Raw genomic sequence first — 19,803 nt, forward strand, 5'->3', positions numbered from 1 at the left:
CTCTCTCGACTTTTAACAACTTTCTCCCCAGATGATATCCAATATCAGCACATGAATTAGCGTTAATTAATTAGATAGCACATTCTCATTGACATCACAGCAGGGGTGTCAAAGTCATGTTGGCTAATGAGGAAGAAAAAAAAAGTGTGCACGGGCACTGGCATTAAACCTCAAAAATAAAGACGACTTCAGATTGTTTTCTTTGTCTTACTTTGGCCAAAAATAGAACAAACACATTCTGAAAATATTACAATAAAAATGTAGAACAATTAAAAACTAGCGTCAGCAGTAACGTTTAGATTCATGAAGGAAAGAAGTGAATAAATGTTTATAACTTAATACATTTACATATACGGTATAGCTCGGTTGGTAGAGCGGCCGTCCCAGTAACTTGAGGGTTGCAGGTTCGATCCCCGCTTCCGCCATCCTAGTCACTGCCGTATTATAAGAAAAGTGAAGCGTTTGGGAACAACAGCAACTCAGCCACCAAGTGGTAGGCTAGGTAAACTGACAGAGAGGTCGGCATAGTGCAAAGACTTTCTGCACAGTCACTTCCTACACAGCTCCAAACTTCATGTCACCTTCCAATTAGCCCACACACAGTACGCAGAGAGCTTCATGGAATGGGTTTTCATGGCCGAGCAGCTGAATCTAAGCCACACATCGCCAAGTCCAATCCAAACTGTGGGATGCAGTGGTGTAAAGCACGTCGAGTTGGCCCCTTAGTTCCGGGGACGCCATAGCTCGGTTGGTAGAGTGGGTTGCAGGTTCGATTCCCGCTTCTGCCATCCTAGTCACTGCCGTTGTGTCCTTGGGCAAGACACTTTACCCACCTGCTCCCAGTGCCACCCACACTGCTTTAAATTGTAAAAATTAGATATTGGGTTTCACTACGTAAAAGCGCTTTGAGTCACTAGAGAAAAGCGCTATATAAATATAATACACTGTACAAATACACACTTGTTTTCTTTTGTATTATTTTTTTTAAATGAATGAATTAAAGTTTATGACAACCTTTTTCTTAAACACAATATAGAAAATGAGATAAAACAGGATACAATTATCATTTGTTTCGAAAACGCTTACCCCAGTTTTATGACTTGCTGGGGCCCCCGGGACCCCGTTTTGAAAATTCCTAGCACCAACACTGCTGGAGTTGCCGAGGACCCTCGGACAGTGGTTCTCAAGCTTTTTTCACTGATGTGAACATGTTTTTAATTCAAGTACCCCCAAAGCATTTTTGGTTGGAAAAAAAAGATAATAAAAGTAAAATACAGCACTATGTCATCAGTTTCCGATCTATTAAATTGTATAACAGTGCAAAATATTGCTCATTTGTAGTGGTCCTTCTAGAACTATTTGGAAATAAAGATATAAAAAAAACTTGTTGAAAAATAAACAAGTGATTCAATTGTAAATGCAGATTTCTCCACATAGAAGTAATCATCAACTTAAAGTTGCCCTCTTTGGGGATTGTAATAGAGATCCATCTGGATTCATCAACTTCATTCTAAACATCCATCCATTTTCTACCGCTTATTCCTTTTCGGGGTCGCGCGGGGGGGGGGGCGCTGGCGCCTATCTCAGCTACAATCGGGCGGATTTCTTCACAAAAAACTACATCTTTAACATCAATATTTATGGAACATGTCCACAAAAAAATCTAGCTGTCAACACTGAAATATTGCATTGTTGTATTTCTTTTCACACTTTATGAACTTACATTCATATTTTGTTGAAGTATTATTCAATAAATATATTTATAATAGGATTTTTGAATTGTTTCTATTTAGTACCCCTTGGCATACCTTCAAGTACCCCCATTTGAGAACCACCGCCCTAGATCATTCATTCTTTGACTTTGACATCACGGATCTACAAAGACACAAAATAAGTGCTATTGCCATACTTGTCAACCCTCCCGGATTTTCCGGGAGACTCCAGAAATTCAGCGCCTCTCCCGGAAGAAATTTTCTCCCGAAAATCTCCCAAAATTCAGCCGGAGCTGGAGGCCACGCCCCCTCCAGCTCCATGCGGACCTGAGTGAGGACAGCCTGTTTTCACGTCCGCTTTCCTGTCTTATAAACAGCTTGCCTGCCCAATCACGTTACAACATCTACGGATTTGAATCAAAAAACTGCACACACAAGGAGACGAAGCAGAAGAACGAGGAAGTTACAGAGTGATCTATGTTGTCTGGTGCCATCTCCTGGTGAAGGTTGGCTATAGCGTTATGGGGTTGCTTTTATGATTGGCCAATGATTTACGTGGTGTTGCGCACCTGTTGGCAAGTGACTCTCGCCAGTACGCAAATGGCAGAACAAAGGTTACTTGAATAGTGAAAGGTAAGTGTTGTTGTTTTTTTTTAGTAACCAGCAAGCACAGTACAGTTAGTAGAACAACTGTGTCTTTATTACCGTGTATTTGGTAGATGCCGTCTGAAATTCAACTATTATTTTATTTATATATATAATAAAATAAATATATATAGCTAGAATTCACTGAAAGTATTTCATATATATATATATATATACATATATATATATATATATATATATATATATACACATATATATATATGAAATACTCGAGTTGGTAAATTGCTTCACGGTAGCAGAGGGGTTAGTGCGTCTGCCTCACAATACGAAGGTCCTGCAGTCCTGGGTTCAAATCCAGGCTCGGGATCTTTCTGTGTGGAGTTGGCATGTTCTCCCCGTGAATGCGTGGGTTCCCTCCGGGTACTCCGGCTTCCTCCCACCTCCAAAGACATGCACCTGGGGATAGGTTGATTGGCAACACTAAATTGGCCCTAGTGTGAGTGTGAATGTGAGTGTGAATGTTGTCTGTCTATCTGTGTTGGCCCTGCGATGAGATGGCGACTTGTCCAGGGTGTACCCCGCCTTCCGCCCGATTGTAGCTGAGATAGGCGCCAGCGCCCCCCGCCACCCCGAAAGGGAATAAGCGGTAGGAAATGGATGGATGGGATGGAGTTGGTAAATTATACTCCTCCCCTCTTAACCACGCCTCCGCCCCACCCCTGACCACGCCCCCCACCCCTTGAAATCGGAGGTCTCAAGGTTGACAAGTATGGCTATTGCGACATCTAGTGCAGGGTTTTTCAACCTTTTTTGCGTTGAAAAAAAAAATCAAGAATATTTCAGTTGTTTTTATCCTTCTTTGTGGGCACATTGTTGATTGTCATGTCGTGTTCGGATGTACTTTGTGGACGCTGTCTGCTTCACACGCGGTAAGTCTTTGCTGTGGTCCGGCATTCTGTCTTTGTTTCCTTTGTAGCCAGTTCAGTTTTAGTTTGGTTCTGCATAACCTTCCCTAAGCTTCAATGCCTTTTCTTAACGGCACTCACCTTATGTTTATTTTTTTTTTGTTTTAAGCATTGCACACCTTTTTACCTGCACCCTGCCTTCCGCTGTTCCCGACATCTACAAAGCAATTACATACCTGCTGCCACCTACAGATGTGGAAGAGTATTACATGATTACTCTGCCGAGCTCTAGACAGCACCGACATTCAACAAAACATTTGCAGACATTATTACTGGTTTGCAAAAAATATTTTTAACCCAAATAGGTGAAATTATTATTATGATTAAATTATTATCTCCCTTAGAGATCGGGTGATAAGCTCAAAGTAAAGCCGGCACTCCTCCAAATGGAGAGGAGCCAGATGAGGTGGTTCGGGCATCTGCTCAGGTTGCCACCAGAACGCCTCCCTAGGGAGGTGTCTAGGGCAGGTCTGATCGGTAGGAGGCCACGGGGAAGACCCAGGACACGTTGGGAAGACTATGTCTCCCGGCTGTCCTGGGAGCGCCTCTGGATCCCCCGGGAGGAGCTGGACCAAGTGGCTGGGGAGAGGGAAGTCTGGGCTTCCCTGCTTAGGCTGCTGCCCCCACGACCACACCTCGTATAAGCGGAAGAAGATGGATGGATGATGAATGAGATAATCTCCCACGGCACAGTGGTTGAAAAACACTGATCTAGTGAACACATTTAAAACAGACGCTTTTTTTTATTCAAATATTTCAGATTAATTTTCAAACTTGGCAAACGCACGCCGGGTAAAACCTGCTCGTGGGCCTGATCCCACCCCTGCTGAACACATCTTTATTTCTATCTCTAATACATACATTATTTTCATGGGACTTGAACTTAATTAGTGTACTATTCCTACATAATAATACTATAAAACCTTCCGACTTTTTCTTCAAAGGAAACAGGGTAGTACTAATAGTGCAAACTAATGTGATCCCAAGCAGGATTTGAAGACAAAAGAAGGTAGAAATGAACTTACTGTCCGGGTCCTGGATGGACTGCATGTACATGTCCTTGTACTTCTCGAAGGTGGGGACGTGGGCACCCTTCTGCAGCTCCGCCGCCCCGTAAAAGACATCGTCCTTGGGCACCTTGTCGGGAATCATGTCGGGAGGGAGGACGAGGAGGACCAGAGGAGGACGAGGAAGACGAGCTGAGGACGAGGAAGACCAGAGGAGGATGAGGAGGACCAGAGGAGGACGAGGAAGACGAGCTGAGGACGAGGAAGACCAGAGGAGGACGAGGAAGACGAGCTGAGGACGAGGAAGACCAGAGGAGGACGAGGAGGACCAGAAGAGGACGAGGAAGACGAGCTGAGGACGAGGAAGACCAGAGGAGGACGAGGAGGACCAGAAGAGGACGAGGAAGACGAGCTGAGGACGAGGAAGACCAGAGGAGGACCAGAGGAGGACGAGGAAGACGAGCTGAGGACGAGGAAGACCAGAGGAGGACCAGAGGAGGACGAGGAAGACCACAGGAGGACGAGGAGGACCAGAGGTGGACCAGGAGGACCAGAGGAGGACTATAGCAGGATTAGAGGAGGACCTGGAGGACCTAAGGAGGACCAGGAGGACGAGAGCAGGATTAGAGGAGGACTAGAGGAGGACCAGAGGAGGACTATAGCAGGATTAGAGGAGGACCAGGAGGACCAGAGGAGGACTAGAGGATGACGAGGAGGACCAGAGGAGGACTAGAGGACTAGAGCAGGATTAGAGGAGGGCCTGGAGGACCAAAGGAGGACCAGAGGACTAGAGCAGGATTAGAGTAGGACCAAAAGAGGACCAGAGGAGAACTAGAGGAGGACCAGAGGACTAGAGGAGGACTATAGGAGGACCAGAAGAGGACTATAGGAGGACCAGAGGAGGACTATGGGAGGACCAGAGGAGGACTATAGGAGGACCAGAAGAGGACTATAGGAGGACCAGAGGAGGACTATAGGAGGACCAGAGGACCAGTGGAGGACTGTAGGAGGACCAGAAGAGGACCAGAGGAGGACCAAAGGAGGACTATAGGAGGACCAGGGGAGGACTATAGGAGGACTATAGGAGGACCAGAGGAGGACTATAGGAGGACCAGAGGACTATAGGAGGACCAGAGGAGGACTATAGGAGGACCAGAGGAGGACCAAAGGAGGACAAGAGGAGGACCAGAGGACTATAGGAGGACCAGAAGAGGACTATAGGAGGACGAGAGGAGGACTATAGGAGGACCAGAGGAGGACTATAGGAGGACCAGAGGAGGACAAGAGGAGGACCAGAGGACTATAGGAGGACCAGAAGAGGACTATAGGAGGACCAGAGGAGGACGAGAGGACAAGAGGAGGACGAGAGGAGGACGAGAGGAGGACTATAGGAGGACCAGAGGAGGACTATAGGAGGACCAGAGGAGGACAATAGGAGGACCAGAGGAGGACTATAGGAGGACTATAGGAGGACCAGAGGAGGACTATAGGAGGACCAAAGGATGACTATAGGAGGACCAGAGGAGGACTATAGGAGGACCAGAGGAGGACAATAGGAGGACCAGAGGAGGACTATAGGAGGACCAGAGGAGGACTATAGGAGGACCAAAGGATGACTATAGGAGGACCAGAGGAGGACTATAGGAGGACCAGAGGAGGACTATAGGAGGACCAAAGGATGACTATAGGAGGACCAGAGGAGGACTATAGGAGGACCAGAGGAGGACAATAGGAGGACCAGAGGAGGACTATAGGAGGACTATAGGAGGACCAGAGGAGGACTATAGGAGGACCAAAGGAGGACTATAGGAGGACCAGAGGAGGACTATAGGAGGACCAAAGGAGGACTATAGGAGGACCAAAGGAGGACTATAGGAGGACCAGAGGAGGACAATAGGAGGACCAGAGGAGGACAATAGGAGGACCAGAGGAGGACTATAGGAGGACAATAGGAGGACCAGAGGAGGACTATAGGAGGACCAAAGGAGGACTATAGGAGGACCAGAGGAGGACTATAGGAGGACCAAAGGAGGACTATAGGAGGACCAGAGGAGGACAATAGGAGGACCAGAGGAGGACTATAGGAGGACTATAGGAGGACCAGAGGAGGACTATAGGAGGACCAAAGGATGACTATAGGAGGACCAGAGGAGGACAATAGGAGGACCAGAGGAGGACTATAGGAGGACAATAGGAGGACCAGAGGAGGACTATAGGAGGACCAAAGGAGGACTATAGGAGGACCAGAGGAGGACTATAGGAGGACCAAAGGAGGACTATAGGAGGACCAGAGGAGGACTATAGGAGGACCAGAGGAGGACTATAGGAGGACCAGAGGAGGACTATAGGAGGACCAGAGGAGGACTATAGGAGGACCAGAGGAGGACTATAGGAGGACCAGAGGAGGACTATAGGAGGACCAAAGGAGGACTATAGGAGGACCAGAGGAGGACTATAGGAGGACCAGAGGAGGACTATAGGAGGACCAAAGGAGGACTATAGGAGGACTATAGGAGGACCAGAGGAGGACTATAGGAGGACCAAAGGAGGACTATAGGAGGACCAGAGGAGGACTATAGGAGGACCAGAGGAGGACTATAGGAGGACCAGAGGAGGACCAAAGGAGGACTATAGGAGGACTATAGGAGGACCAGAGGAGGACTATAGGAGGACCAAAGGAGGACTATAGGAGGACCAGAGGAGGACTATAGGAGGACCAGAGGAGGACTATAGGAGGACCAGAGGAGGACTATAGGAGGACTATAGGAGGACCAGAGGAGGACTATAGGAGGACCAAAGGAGGACTATAGGAGGACCAGAGGAGGACTATAGGAGGACCAGAGGAGGACTATAGGAGGACCAAAGGAGGACTAGAGGAGGACCAGAAGAGGACCAGAGGAGGACGAGAGGAGCAGGCTTGGAGCCGCTTGCAATCACGGCAAGTGGGCGCTAGCTTGGCGCGCTTACACCACCTTCCTTTGGTGACTTGTTGACTTTTTCTGGGCTGATTCGGCGAGCCGTGCCTCCTGTCCGAATGCCTCCGGGTCGTGGAGCTCCGGGGCGGCCAAGGTGAAGAAGAATGTCGCTTTGTGGAGGACAACCAAGCTAAACTAAGCTAAGCTAACTACAACAAGATGCATTCACGCGCCGATACGAGGTCCCGTCATTCAGACACTACGGGTGCAAAAACACACTTTCGGATGACTAGCTCATCCCTGGGTGCAGGTGCCGAGTGGAGAGGTGTTGGCGGAGTGCTCCGGGAGAGTCGTGGCGGTGACAAAGTCTACTTTTGTCCCCGTTTTGGCACGCAGAAGTCACAATAATGTGAGCCAGTGAACTCGCCTTGGCCTCGGCAGCAGCCAATCACGGCGACGGTGCGTTCAATGACGCTGGTAAATGCTCGGATTTTTTAAAAACCCTTCACACGTAAACTTTCAACATTCTCTCCACGGTTTATTCAATGACGCTGGTAAAAGCTCGGATTTTTTAAAACTCTTCACACGTAAACTTAAATCCCTCTCCCTCATATATTCATATATAGATAGATAGATAGTACTTTATTGATTCCTTCAGGAGAGTTCCCTTAGTAACATTTAAATTCCAGGTGTGTGTGTGTATGTATACATATACATATACATATATATATATATATATATATATGCCCTAAGATGGGTAGGTTGCGAGTTCAAACCCCGCCCGAGTCATACCAAAGACTATAAAAACGGGAACTATTACCACCCTGCGTCCACAAGGTTGCGGAGTGTGCTTATAGGAATTTGCCACCATTCTTCCAAAAGTGCATTGGTGAGGTCACACACTGAGGGCCTGGCTCTCAGTCTCCGTTCTAATTCATACTAAAGGTGTTCTATCGGGTTCAGGTCAGGACTCTGTGCAGGCCAGTCAAGTTCATCCACACCAGACTCTGTCATTTACATTTTTATGGGTGCACAGTCATGTTGGAAGAGGAAGGGGCCCGCTCCAAACTGTCTCCAACAGGTTGGGAGCATGGAATTGTCCAAAATGTTTTGGTATCCTGGAGCATTCAAAGTTCCTTTCACTGTGAAGTGAATTACATTTATATAGCGCGTTTCTCTAGTGACTCAAAGCGCTTTGCATAGTGAAACCCAATATCTAAGTTACATTTTAAACCAGTGTGGGTGGCATTGGGAGCAGGTGTCTTGCCCATGGACACAACGGCAGTGACTAGGATGGCAGAAGCGGGAATCGAACCTGCAACCCACTCTACCAACCGAGCTATGCCGTCCCTGGAACTAAGGGGCCAACTCGACGTGCTTTACACCACTGCATCCCACAGTTTGCATTGGACTTCATGATGTGTGGCTTAGATTCAGCTGCTCGGCCATGGAAAGCCATTCCATGAAGCTCTCTGCGTACTGTGTGTGGGCTAATTGGAAGGTGACATGAAGTTTGGAGCTGTGTAGGAAGTGACTGTGCAGAAAGTCTTTGCACTATGCCGACCTCTCTGTCAGTTTACCTAGCCTACCACTTGGTGGCTGAGTTGCTGTTGTTCCCAAACGCTGCACTTTTCTTATAATAAAGTTGACTTTGAAAGATTTAAGAGCGAGGACATTTCAGGACTGGATTTGTTGCACAGGTGGCATCCGATGACAGTTGCACGCTGGAAATCACTGAGAGCGGCCCATTCTTTCACTAATGTTGGTAGAAACCGTCTCCATGCCTAAGTGCTGGATTTGATACAACGGGCCTAGTGATTAGGACACCTGGTTCTCATCAGTTGGACGGGTGGCCAATACTTTTAGCGATATAGCGTATGTCTTCACAATAAGCTGCAGGGCCATCAACTTGATAAAGAAGATGAGAAACACACCATAATATAAGCAATAATTCGTAGCAGATTTCAAAAGGTGGTATCCCCGCGGCTCTCCTCTCGGGATGGGACTCTTTCACCGTCCCCTAACCTCATCACCACATTTGCCAACCAGGGCCACGCCTACAGTACCTACACAGATATCCTACGGCGCAGAACTGGGCCGAAACAAACACGGAAATTGACTAAAAAAAAAAACGCCCCGACGTAGGCTTCCCTTTCCCCAACAATGCGCTAGCTTGATGCTAACACACATTGGCTTTGCTATTGACATGCTACTGATTAGCATTAGCGATTTGACATGGCCATTTTAACGCCTCCAAATTTGTTAATGAAAACTACAACTAAGATGCAGGCTACAATCGGACAGTATTAACACTTTTTAGGGAGCAACAAAAACACCTGTAAATAAGACTCAGAAATGTGATGGTAAAAGAAGATGTAATAACTGGACAGCAGTTATCAAAATCACCTCATTTTTAAATGTTGCAATATTAATAAGATGCCCAAAAACAATTATTAATTAAAGCCGCAAGCAGCGTTGGTCGGGTCCGCCTTTGGCTGCTGTCCCCGAGACCCACGGCCGGATAAGCGTTAGAAGACGCCTCGGAGCCACTATTTTGAGAATCTAATGCATTGTGAAAGTAATGCAGTTGTTGTATTGAAGTGAAAATATCAAACTTCCTGTTGATTTTTGCCAAAGTATGTTAATTATTAAAATGTAGGTCTAAGTGAGACCTACATAGTGTTGTTTCATGTCTCTTTGACATTCCTACCGGAAGTTACAAGCAGTTTTGTCTGTGTTTTCTTCCCAGGAGCTGTTTGTCCGTGTTGTATTCCTAGGGGGGCGGTAGAGCGCAATTTTGAGTTTTGAGGTTTTTTCATCAGATCGCAATTTTTGCCAGACCTGATGTGTGTGTCAAGTTTGGTGAGTTTAGAAGCATTTTAAGGGGGTCAAATAACAGCTCAAAGAGGCAAAAAAGACATTTTTCAGGAGACATTGCACAGGGGTTCTTTGAAGGCGCGTAAAATCAAAACCTGAGAACTTATCAAAACTCTGTTCTATACTTTTAATCAGAAGGGTTCAATCCCTCTCCTGTGCGAGTTTGAAGCCAAAACAACAAACGCACTCAGAGGAGATAATGTTTGAAGAAAGGTGACCGGTTTTTACAAAACTTTTGTTTTGAAGGGGGGATTGCAAACTTCCTGTTGATTTGTGTTGGGGGTTGTCAATCTATGAAATGTAGGTCTAAGCGAGACCTACATAGAGGTTTTTGTTTCATGTCCCTCCGACATTCTTACCGGAAGTTACAAGCAGCTTTGTCTGTGTTTTCTTCCTTGGAGCAGTTTTTTCAGTGTTTTATTCCAAAATAGCGCTAGAGCGCAATTTTGAGTTTTGGGGTTTGGTTTTTTCATTAGATCGCAATACTTGCCAGTCCTGATGTGGGCGCCAAGTTTGGTGACTTTTGAAGCATTTTAAAGGGGTCAAATTACAGCGCAAAGAGGCAAAAATTGCATTTTTTAGGAGACTTTGCACAGGGGTTCTTTGAAGGCGCGTAAAATCAAAACCTGAGAACATATCAAAACTCTGTTCTATACTTTTAATCAGAAGGGTTCAATCCCTCTCCTGTGCGAGTTTGAAGCCAAAACAACAAACGCACTCAGAGGAGATAATGTTTGAAGAAAGGTGACCGGTTTTTACAAAACTTTTGTTTTGAAGGGGGGATTGCAAACTTCCTGTCGATTTTTGTTGGGGGTTGTCAATCTATGAAATGTAGGTCTAAGCGAGACCTACATAGAGGTTTTTGTTTCATGTCCCTCCGACATTCTTACCGGAAGTTACAAGCAGCTTTGTCTGTGTTTTCTTCCTTGGAGCAGTTTTTTCAGTGTTTTATTCCAAAATAGCGCTAGAGCGCAATTTTGAGTTTTGTTTTTTTCATTAGATCGCAATATTCGCCAGTCTTTATGTGGGCGCCAAGTTTGGTGACTTTTGAAGCATTTTAAAGGGGTCAAATTACAGCGCAAAGAGGCAAAAATGGCATTTTTTGCGAAAATTTTATTTTGAAGGGGTTTTTGCCAACTTCCTGTAGATTTTTGCTGAAAAAAGTGAGTGTATGAAAATTGGGTCTAAGTCAGACCTACATAGGAGTTTTTGTTCCATGTCGCTATGACATTCCTAACAGAAGTTGCATGCAGTTTTGTCTGTAATTTTTTTCCTAGGGGGCACTAGAGCGCAATTTTCATTTTGGGGGATTGGTTGCTTAATATGTTGGGAAGGTTTGCTATACCGACGTGTGTGTCAAATTTGGTGAGTTTTGAAGCATGTTAAGGGGGTCAAATTACAGCGCAAAGAGGCAAAAATTGCATTTTTTGCGAAAATTTTTATTTCGAAGGGGTTTTTGCCAACTTCCTGTAGATTTTTGCTGAAAGAAGTGAGTGTATGAAAATTGGGTCTAAGTCAGACCTACATAGGAGTTTTTGTTTCATGTCGCTATGACATTCCTAACAGAAGTTACATGCAGTTTTGTCTGTAATTTTTTTCCTAGGGGGCGCTAGAGTGCAATTTTCATTTTGGGGGATTGGTTGCTTAAGTGTGTGTCAAATTTGGTCAGTTTTGAAGCATGTTAAGGGGGTCAAATTACAGCGCGTAGGTGCGGAATAATAATAAAACACAGCAGTTTCAATAGGGTCCTAGGGACCCTAATTAAACACACAAAAAAGTAGTGAAAATGGGTCCTGGGAATTGGTTGAAATGTCCCTAAGCAAGATACAGTTTCCATTGTATGTTAAAATGTTAAATTGGTACGAATGCAGCCCAGATAGGCTCCAGCACCCCAAAAGGGACAAACAGTAGAAAATGGATGGATGTATGGATTGTTATTTTGCACAAAAACACTACTGAACTATGTTTTTTATTAATTGTTTTGGTAAAAAAAACAAAAAAAAAAACATGCATTAGGTTAAATTCAAGTTTGATTGAAGAAATTATTTCTCATGAATAAAAATGTGTGAAAAGAGTTGAAGGCTGCAGGCGAATCTTTTCTATTCTTCCACTTTTTGCCAGCTGGAATGTGGCGCGTTCATTTCTGACGTGGAAAAGCTGCAGGGGCGGGACTTGTCAGACAAGTTGGGTGACATGTCTCAACATCTACTGAGTCCTCCCAGCTTCTTCACTTCCCGGGTTGTCTAAAATGAGGAGAGCTGAAATACTTCTACAAAATAAAAGCTTGGAGAGACTTCCCAGGCTTCTCCCCTGGGAATGAATTCCAACTAAAGCCTTGTGACATCTTTAATAATGACATCCACCAAGTATTCACGTTCTCATGTTGTGCACAGCTTTAGTCCACATTTTTGTCCTCAAAATTCTACTGACAATACCCCATAATGACAATGTAAACATTTTTTTTTTTATAAATGTTTACAAATTACAAATACAAACCCTAAGAAATCACATGTACATAAGTACCCGCAGCCTTAATTTGCCGTGTACTTTGTTGACAAGATTTTAGTTTTATTTAATTAAAAAACAAAAACTGAAATAAACGTTTTCACAGTCTTTATGAGTATTGTGTGTGGAATTTTGAGGACAAAAATAAGCTTATGTTAAGGCTGTAACATTAAAAAAAATGAAGTGCTGTGAATGCACAGTAAATAACAAATTCATTGTGTTTGTCTTTTAACAGGGGGGTGTCCTAACTTTTTCCACTGAAAAATGAAAGCATGCAAGGGGTAATTTGGATATTTTTCATTTTTCAAACAAACACAATGTACATCAATTTAGGTGGAGGGGGAAAAAACTTCCTGTTAATAAAATCTAAATATGTATCACATTTTTGTTTCTTTAATATCTAATGATAAACTTCAGATCCATCTGTTGCCAGAGTGTTTGTTTTATGCCCCCCCACCCTTTTTTTTATTACCAAAAACACAATACATGCAATATTTCCCCCCCCCAAAAATTTTCTAAATGGAATATTTGATGTCATTCAATTGGAACCTTAAACAGGCTTAAATAGTTCCTCATAACATTGCTTTTAATTATTATTGTGTGAACTATGATAGTATAAAACACAATCAGCCTCAAGGTCTTGAGGATCCAAAAATAAATCGTATATAAAAATATATGATTTTACTTTCAAGGCTTAAATCTCTGGATCAGCTTAACCTTCCTCTTGTGTTAGCTTTCTGTTAGCATCTCTTATGTTAACGGGTCGGTTTTGACCCATGTCTTAAATCAGCTGTAAAATACACTAAAAACAATTATCTATCATCCAATTTGTTTCTCATCTCTTGGTTACCTTGTTAGGCTTCCTTATCCTTGAAAATATTGGTTTGAATATTTTTGGTTTGGTCCATTAGGCCTTTTTTTTGTCAGTATACCCCTCGATTTCAATTTTTAAAAATGGTAAAACGAACCTCAAGGGAATCATATAAATAAATAAAAGGTTGTTTTGTTACCTGACTATTACTGAGGGGGATTAGAACACATCTCTTAAATAAATTTATATAATTTATTTTTTCATTTAAAAAATTTTAACTTTAGTAACATCTATGGTGTTACGGGTCAATTTCGACCCATATATATTTACTTCAAGAAAAAGGCTAAAAAGTATTTTTTATCAGCAACAGAAATCCAACATCAAACAAACAACAACCAATCAAGCAAATGAAACCAAGAGAAATAGATGACTAGTTCCAAAACTAATAAAAAACAAAAAATCAGAGTGGCAAAAAGTGACACTTTTAAGTGTGTTCTTTGTAGAGATAATTCTTGCAGTGGAAGCAGAATACGTTTGTCTTTCAATCAATGTCAATCAATGTTTATTTATATAGCCCCAAATCACAAATGTCTCAAAGGACTGCACAAATCATTACGACTACAACATCCTCGGAAGAACCCACAAAAGGGCAAGGAAAACTCACACCCAGTGGGCAGGGAGAATTCACATCCAGTGGGACGCCAGTGACAATGCTGACTATGAGAAACCTTGGAGAGGACCTCAGATGTGGGCAACCCCCCCCCCCCCTAGGGGACCGAAAGCAATGGATGTCGAGCGGGTCTAACATGATACTGTGAAAGTTCAATCCATAATGGCTCCAAGACAGCAGTGAGAGTCCCGTCCACAGGAAACCATCTCAAGCGGATCAGCAGCGTAGAGATGTCCCCAACCGATACAGGCGAGCGGTCCATCCTGGGTCCCGACGAGCGGTCCATCCTGGGTCTCGACTCTGGACAGTCAGTACTTCATCCATGGTCATCGGACCTGACCCCCTCCACAAGGGAGGGGGGGACTTACTGCTTGGGCAGACCTGACACCTCTTTCTTTGAGAATCAGGTGGCCTGAGAGGAGTTGTGGCGCTGGCTGTTTTGGTTGGTGTCGAGGCACAGCTGGTTGAGGAGGATGCTGGCGCGGATGCTCTTTGTGTTGATGATGAAGTGGACAGAGTGCTAAGCAAGCTCTGCAGCTGTCTGACCAAGGCCGTAGCGTCGGAGTCTCGGGGCACCCGAACCTTTTGCTCAATGTGTGGCTTGACAAGGGAATTTCCCGCTTCTCAAGAAACATTCGCTCACTTGTTTTTCTTTTTTGGTTGAGTTCCACCCTTGGTAGATGTGGGTCCACAACACAAATGCATGACATGCAGACACATCAAGGATGTTGTAAAACACAACCATTGGCCATCCATCCATCATCTTCCGCTTATCCGAGGTCGGGTCGCGGGGGCAGCAGCCTAAGCAGGGAAGCCCAGACTTCCCTATCTCCAGCCACTTCGTCTAGCTCTTCCCGGGGGATCCCGAGGCGTTCCCAGGCCAGCCGGGAGACATAGTCTTCCCAACGTGTCCTGGGTCTTCCCCGTGGCCTCCTACCGGTTGGACGTGCCCTAAACACCTCCCTAGGGAGGCGTTCGGGTGGCATCCTGACCAGATGCCCGAACCACCTCATCTGGCTCCTCTCGATGTGGAGGAGCAGCGGCTTTACGTTGAGCTCCTCCCGGATGGCAGAGCTTCTCACCCTATCTCTAAGGGAGAGACCCAAACTCATTTGGGCCGCTTGTACCCGTGATCTTATCCTTTCGGTCATGACCCAAAGCTCATGACCATAGGTGAGGATGGGAACGTAGATCGACCGGTAAATTGAGAGCTTTGCCTTCCGGCTCAGCTCCTTCTTCACCACAACGGATCGATACAACGTCCGCATTACTGAAGACGCCGCACCGATCCGCCTGTCGATCTCACGATCCACTCTTCCCCCACTCGTGAACAAGACTCCTAGGTACTTGAACTCCTCCACTTGGGGCAGGGTCTCCTCCCCAACCCGGAGATGGCACTCCACCCTTTTCCGGGCGAGAACCATGGACTCGGACTTGGAGGTGCTGATTCTCATTCTGGTCGCTTCACACTCGGCTGCGAACCGATCCAGTGAGAGCTGAAGATCCCGGCCAGATGAAGCCATCAGGACTACATCATCTGCAAAAAGCAGAGACCTAATCCCGTGGCCACCAAACCGGAACCCCTCAACGCCTTGGCTGCGCCTAGAAATTCTGTCCATAAAAGTTATGAACAGAATCGGTGACAAAGGGCAGCCTTGGCGGAGTCCAACCCTCACTGGAAACGTGTCCGACTTACTGCCAGCAATGCGGACCAAGCTCTGACACTGATCATACAGGGAGCGGACCGCCACAATAAGACAGTCCGATAACCATTGGCCATCTCCTGGTCATTCGCTGGCAAGTGTAAGTGGCAGTCAGCTTGTCCACTGATCCTTTGTTTTTGTTATAGTTGAGGATAATTGTGGGCTTTTTGTCACTTCCTGGTGCATCTTTGTGAAGAATAGACATAAGCATCACGTTCCATCCATCCATCCATCCATTTTCTACCGCTTATTCCCTTCCGGGGTCGCGGGGGGCGCTGGCGCCTATCTCAGCTACAATCGTTCCTTTTTTTTTTTTTTTTTGGGACAATATGAGACAACAGTGGTGGTGTCTGTAAAAGCAAACTTTGAGGAGAAGCCCTGTCCTTCGCATGCAGCACATTTTTATTTTTCTTCACTGTGCCCACCATGGTAACTATCCTGCTGAAAAGTTCTTGTCCTTCTTCTCACCGCCGCTGGCCTCCTCATCAGACGTGTCTGTGTCTTCTGGATGACACTCTACATTGTCTTCCTCCTCAGAAACCTGTTCTTCAGTACTACTATGCTGCTCTGTGTCCTCTACCTCGTTTTCACCAAAAATATTACCTAGAACTTCTCTTACTATAAATAATTTTTTTCATTTTTGCATGCTGCAAATTGGAGATGTGTACTCTGCAAGTCACCAACTTTACACTGAATTGACCTCACATGTATGGACATGCCTGTCTTTTGTTTGTTTTTGTACAGGATAACAAGGTAAAATGAGAATCCACTAAAGCTCACATGATTGGGAGAGGAGCTGGTTGTCAGTGTGTTCAGTTTTGGCTCTTATCATTGCTTTATAATCTTATTTTTATAACTGGGTCGAAACCGACCCTAACAACACCAAGGGCATAATTTCATCCATCCATCCATCCATCCATCATCTTCCGCTTATCCGAGGTCGGGTCGCGGGGGCAACAGCCTAAGCAGGGAAACCCAGACTTCCCTCTCCCCAGCCACTTCGTCTAGCTCTTCCCGGGGGATCCCGAGGCGTTCCCAGGCCAGCCGGGAGACATAGTCTTCCCAACGTGTCCTGGGTCGTTGGGTAAATGAGAATCAGCACCTCCAAGTCCGAGTCCATGGTTCTCGCCCGGAAAAGGGTGGAGTGCCATCTCCGGGTTGGGGAGGAGACCCTGCCCCAAGTGGAGGAGTTCAAGTACCTAGGAGTCTTGTTCACGAGTGAGGGAAGAGTGGATGGTGAGATCGACAGGCGGATCGGTGCGGCGTCTTCAGTAATGCGGACGTTGTACCGAACCGTTGTGGTGAAGAAGGAGCTGAGCCGGAAGGCAAAGCTCTCAATTTACCGGTCGATCTACGTTCCCATCCTCACCTATGGTCATGAGCTTTGGGTCATGACCGAAAGGATAAGATCACGGGTACAAGCGGCCCAAATGAGTTTGGGTCTCTCCCTTAGAGATAGGGTGAGAAGCTCTGCCATCCGGGAGGAACTCAAAGTAAAGCCGCTGCTCCTCCACATGGAGAGGAGCCAGATGAGGTGGTTCGGGCATCTGGTCAGGATGCCACCCGAACGCCTCCCTAGGGAGGTGTTTAGGGCACGTCCAACCGGTAGGAGGCATAATTTCAACCAGAGCATTTTATAATTTAGTGAAAGAAAAAAAAAATGTTTTATTTTGTTGACAAAGAGGTTCCTGACAAAGTTAAAAAGCCTTGATGCAAAAAAATAAATGTGGTTTTTTTTATGCATTTAAAAACTAAAACGGGTCAGTGCCGACCCTAACACAAGACGAAGGTTTAGATCGATTAGTTGAGTTGAAGTTTTATTTTTTTAATGAGCATTTTAAAGTAGAAAACTGCCTGCATTTTACAAGCCAAAAGCAGTGAAGTTGTCACCTTGTATAAATGGTAAATAAAAACAAATCCTTTCCAACTTATATTCAATTGAATAGACTGCAAAGACAAGATATTTCATGCTCACACGGACAAATTCATCATGAGAATTATAATTTAATGGCAGCAACACATGTCAAAAAAGGCATTTTTACCAGTGTGTTACATGGCCTTTCCTTTGAACAACACTCAGTAAAGATTTGGGAACTGAGGAGACACATTTTTGACGTGCAATTCTGTTTCCGTTCTTGCTTAAGTTGTTCAACAGTCTCCTGCCTCATATTTTAGCCTGCACACATTTTCAATGTCTGGACTACAGGCAGGCCAGTCTAGTACCCACACTCTTTTACTATGAAGCCACGCTGTTGTAACACCTGGCTTGGCATTGTCTTGCTGAAATAAGCAGGGGCGTCCATGATAACAACATATGTTGCTCCAAAAGCTGTATGTACCTTTCAGCATTAATGGTGCCTTCACAGATGTGTAAGTTAGCCATGCCTTGGCCACTAATACACCCCCATACCATCACACATGCTGCCTAGAACACTTTCACCCTACAACAATCATTAATACACCCCCATACCATCAGACATGCTGCCTACAACACTTTCACCCTAGAACAATCACTAATACACCCCCATACCATCACACATGCTGCCTAGAACACTTTCACCCTAGAACAATCACTAATACACCCCCATACCATCAGACATGCTGCCTACAACACTTTCACCCTAGCCAAATCACTAATACACCCCCATACCATCACACATGCTGCCTAGAACACTTTCACCCTAGGACAATCACTAATACACCCCCATACCATCACACATGCTGCCTAGAACACTTTCACCCTAGAACAATCACTAATACACCCCCATACCATCAGACATGCTGCCTACAACACTTTCACCCTAGAACAATCACTAATACACCCCCATACCATCAGACATGCTGCCTAGAACACTTTCACCCTACAACAATCACTAATACACACCCATACCATCAGACATGCTGCCTACAACACTTTCACCCTAGAACAATCACTAATAAACCCCCATACCATCACACATGCTGCCTAGAACATTTTCACCCTAGAACAATCACTAATACACCCCATACCATCAGACATGCTGCCTACAACACTTTCACCCTAGCCAAATCACTAATACACCCCCATACCATCACACATGCTGCCTAGAACACTTTCACCCTAGGACAATCACTAATACACCCCCATACCATCACACATGCTGCCTAGGACACTTTCACCCTAGAACAATCATTAATACACCCCCATACCATCACACATGCTGCCTAGAACACTTTCACCCTAGAACAATCACTAATACACCCCCATACCATCACACATGCTGCCTAGGACACTTTCACCCTAGAACAATCACTAATACACCCCCATACCATCACACATGCTGCCTACAACACTTTCACCCTAGGACAATCACTAATACACCCCCATACCATCACACATGCTGCCTACAACACTTTCACCCTAGAACAATCACTAATACACCCCCATACCATCACACATGCTGCCTACAACACTTTCACCCTAGAATCAATCACTAATACACCCCCATACCATCACACATGCTGCCTACAACACTTTCACCCTAGAACAATCACTAATACACCCCCATACCATCACACATGCTGCCTAGGACACTTTCACCCTAGGACAATCCCTAATACACCCCCATACCATCACACATGCTGCCTAGAACACTTTCACCCTACAACAATCATTAATACACCCCCATACCATCACACATGCTGCCTACAACCCTTTCACCCTAGAACAATCACTAATACACCCCCATACCATCACACATGCTGCCTACAACACTTTCACCCTAGAACAATCACTAATACACCCCCATACCATCACACATGCTGCCTAGAACACTTTCACCCTACAACAATCATTAATACACCCCCATACCATCACACATGCTGCCTACAACCCTTTCACCCTAGAACAATCACTAATACACCCCCATACCATCAGACATGCTGCCTACAACACTTTTACCCTAGAACAATCACTAATACACCCCCATACCATCACACATGCTGCCTAGAACACTTTCACCCTACAACAATCACTAATACACCCCCATACCA

At 45.2% G+C, this 19,803-nt stretch overlaps 2 protein-coding genes across 4 annotated transcripts in view; both read right to left on the reverse strand.

Annotated features, from left to right (window-relative positions):
- acss2 (acyl-CoA synthetase short chain family member 2) overlaps window positions 1-7,666 on the reverse strand; it is a 61,032-nt gene extending 53,366 nt beyond the window's left edge. For 2 of the 3 annotated variants that reach the window (XM_061902540.1, XM_061902539.1), the window contains exons 1-2: window positions 7,263-7,666; window positions 4,309-4,482 (exon numbers count right to left, since the gene is read on the reverse strand). In XM_061902540.1, coding sequence (XP_061758524.1) covers window positions 4,309-4,435 — 127 coding nt within the window. In that variant the 5' untranslated portion in view covers window positions 4,436-4,482; window positions 7,263-7,666. Of the gene's footprint in view, window positions 1-4,308; window positions 4,504-7,262 lie in introns of those variants that run through there. The other variant, XM_061902541.1, reaches the window with a different exon arrangement.
- On the reverse strand, window positions 5,028-8,987 carry LOC133554000 (uncharacterized). The gene is made up of 9 exons (XM_061902322.1): window positions 8,979-8,987; window positions 6,392-6,544; window positions 6,150-6,302; window positions 6,007-6,093; window positions 5,787-5,906; window positions 5,584-5,697; window positions 5,444-5,527; window positions 5,252-5,335; window positions 5,028-5,195 (listed from the first exon to the last, which is right to left on the reverse strand). Exons 1-9 carry the CDS (start codon window positions 8,985-8,987, stop codon window positions 5,028-5,030), a joined length of 972 nt encoding a protein of 323 aa, XP_061758306.1.
- Window positions 8,988-19,803: the final 10,816 nt, after the last annotated feature.

The sequence above is a fragment of the Nerophis ophidion genome, linkage group LG06 (genome assembly GCF_033978795.1).
Source record: "Nerophis ophidion isolate RoL-2023_Sa linkage group LG06, RoL_Noph_v1.0, whole genome shotgun sequence".
NCBI classification, from domain to species: domain Eukaryota; kingdom Metazoa; phylum Chordata; class Actinopteri; order Syngnathiformes; family Syngnathidae; genus Nerophis; species Nerophis ophidion.

Coding starts and splice junctions, on each gene's coding strand:
- LOC133554000 (XM_061902322.1), bottom strand. Junction 5,907..6,006: donor CCTCCTATTGTCCTCCTCTG/GTCCTCCTATAG, acceptor GTCCTCCTATAG/TCATCCTTTGGTCCTCCTAT. Junction 5,698..5,786: donor CCTCCTATAGTCATCCTTTG/GTCCTCCTATAG, acceptor GTCCTCCTATAG/TCCTCCTCTGGTCCTCCTAT.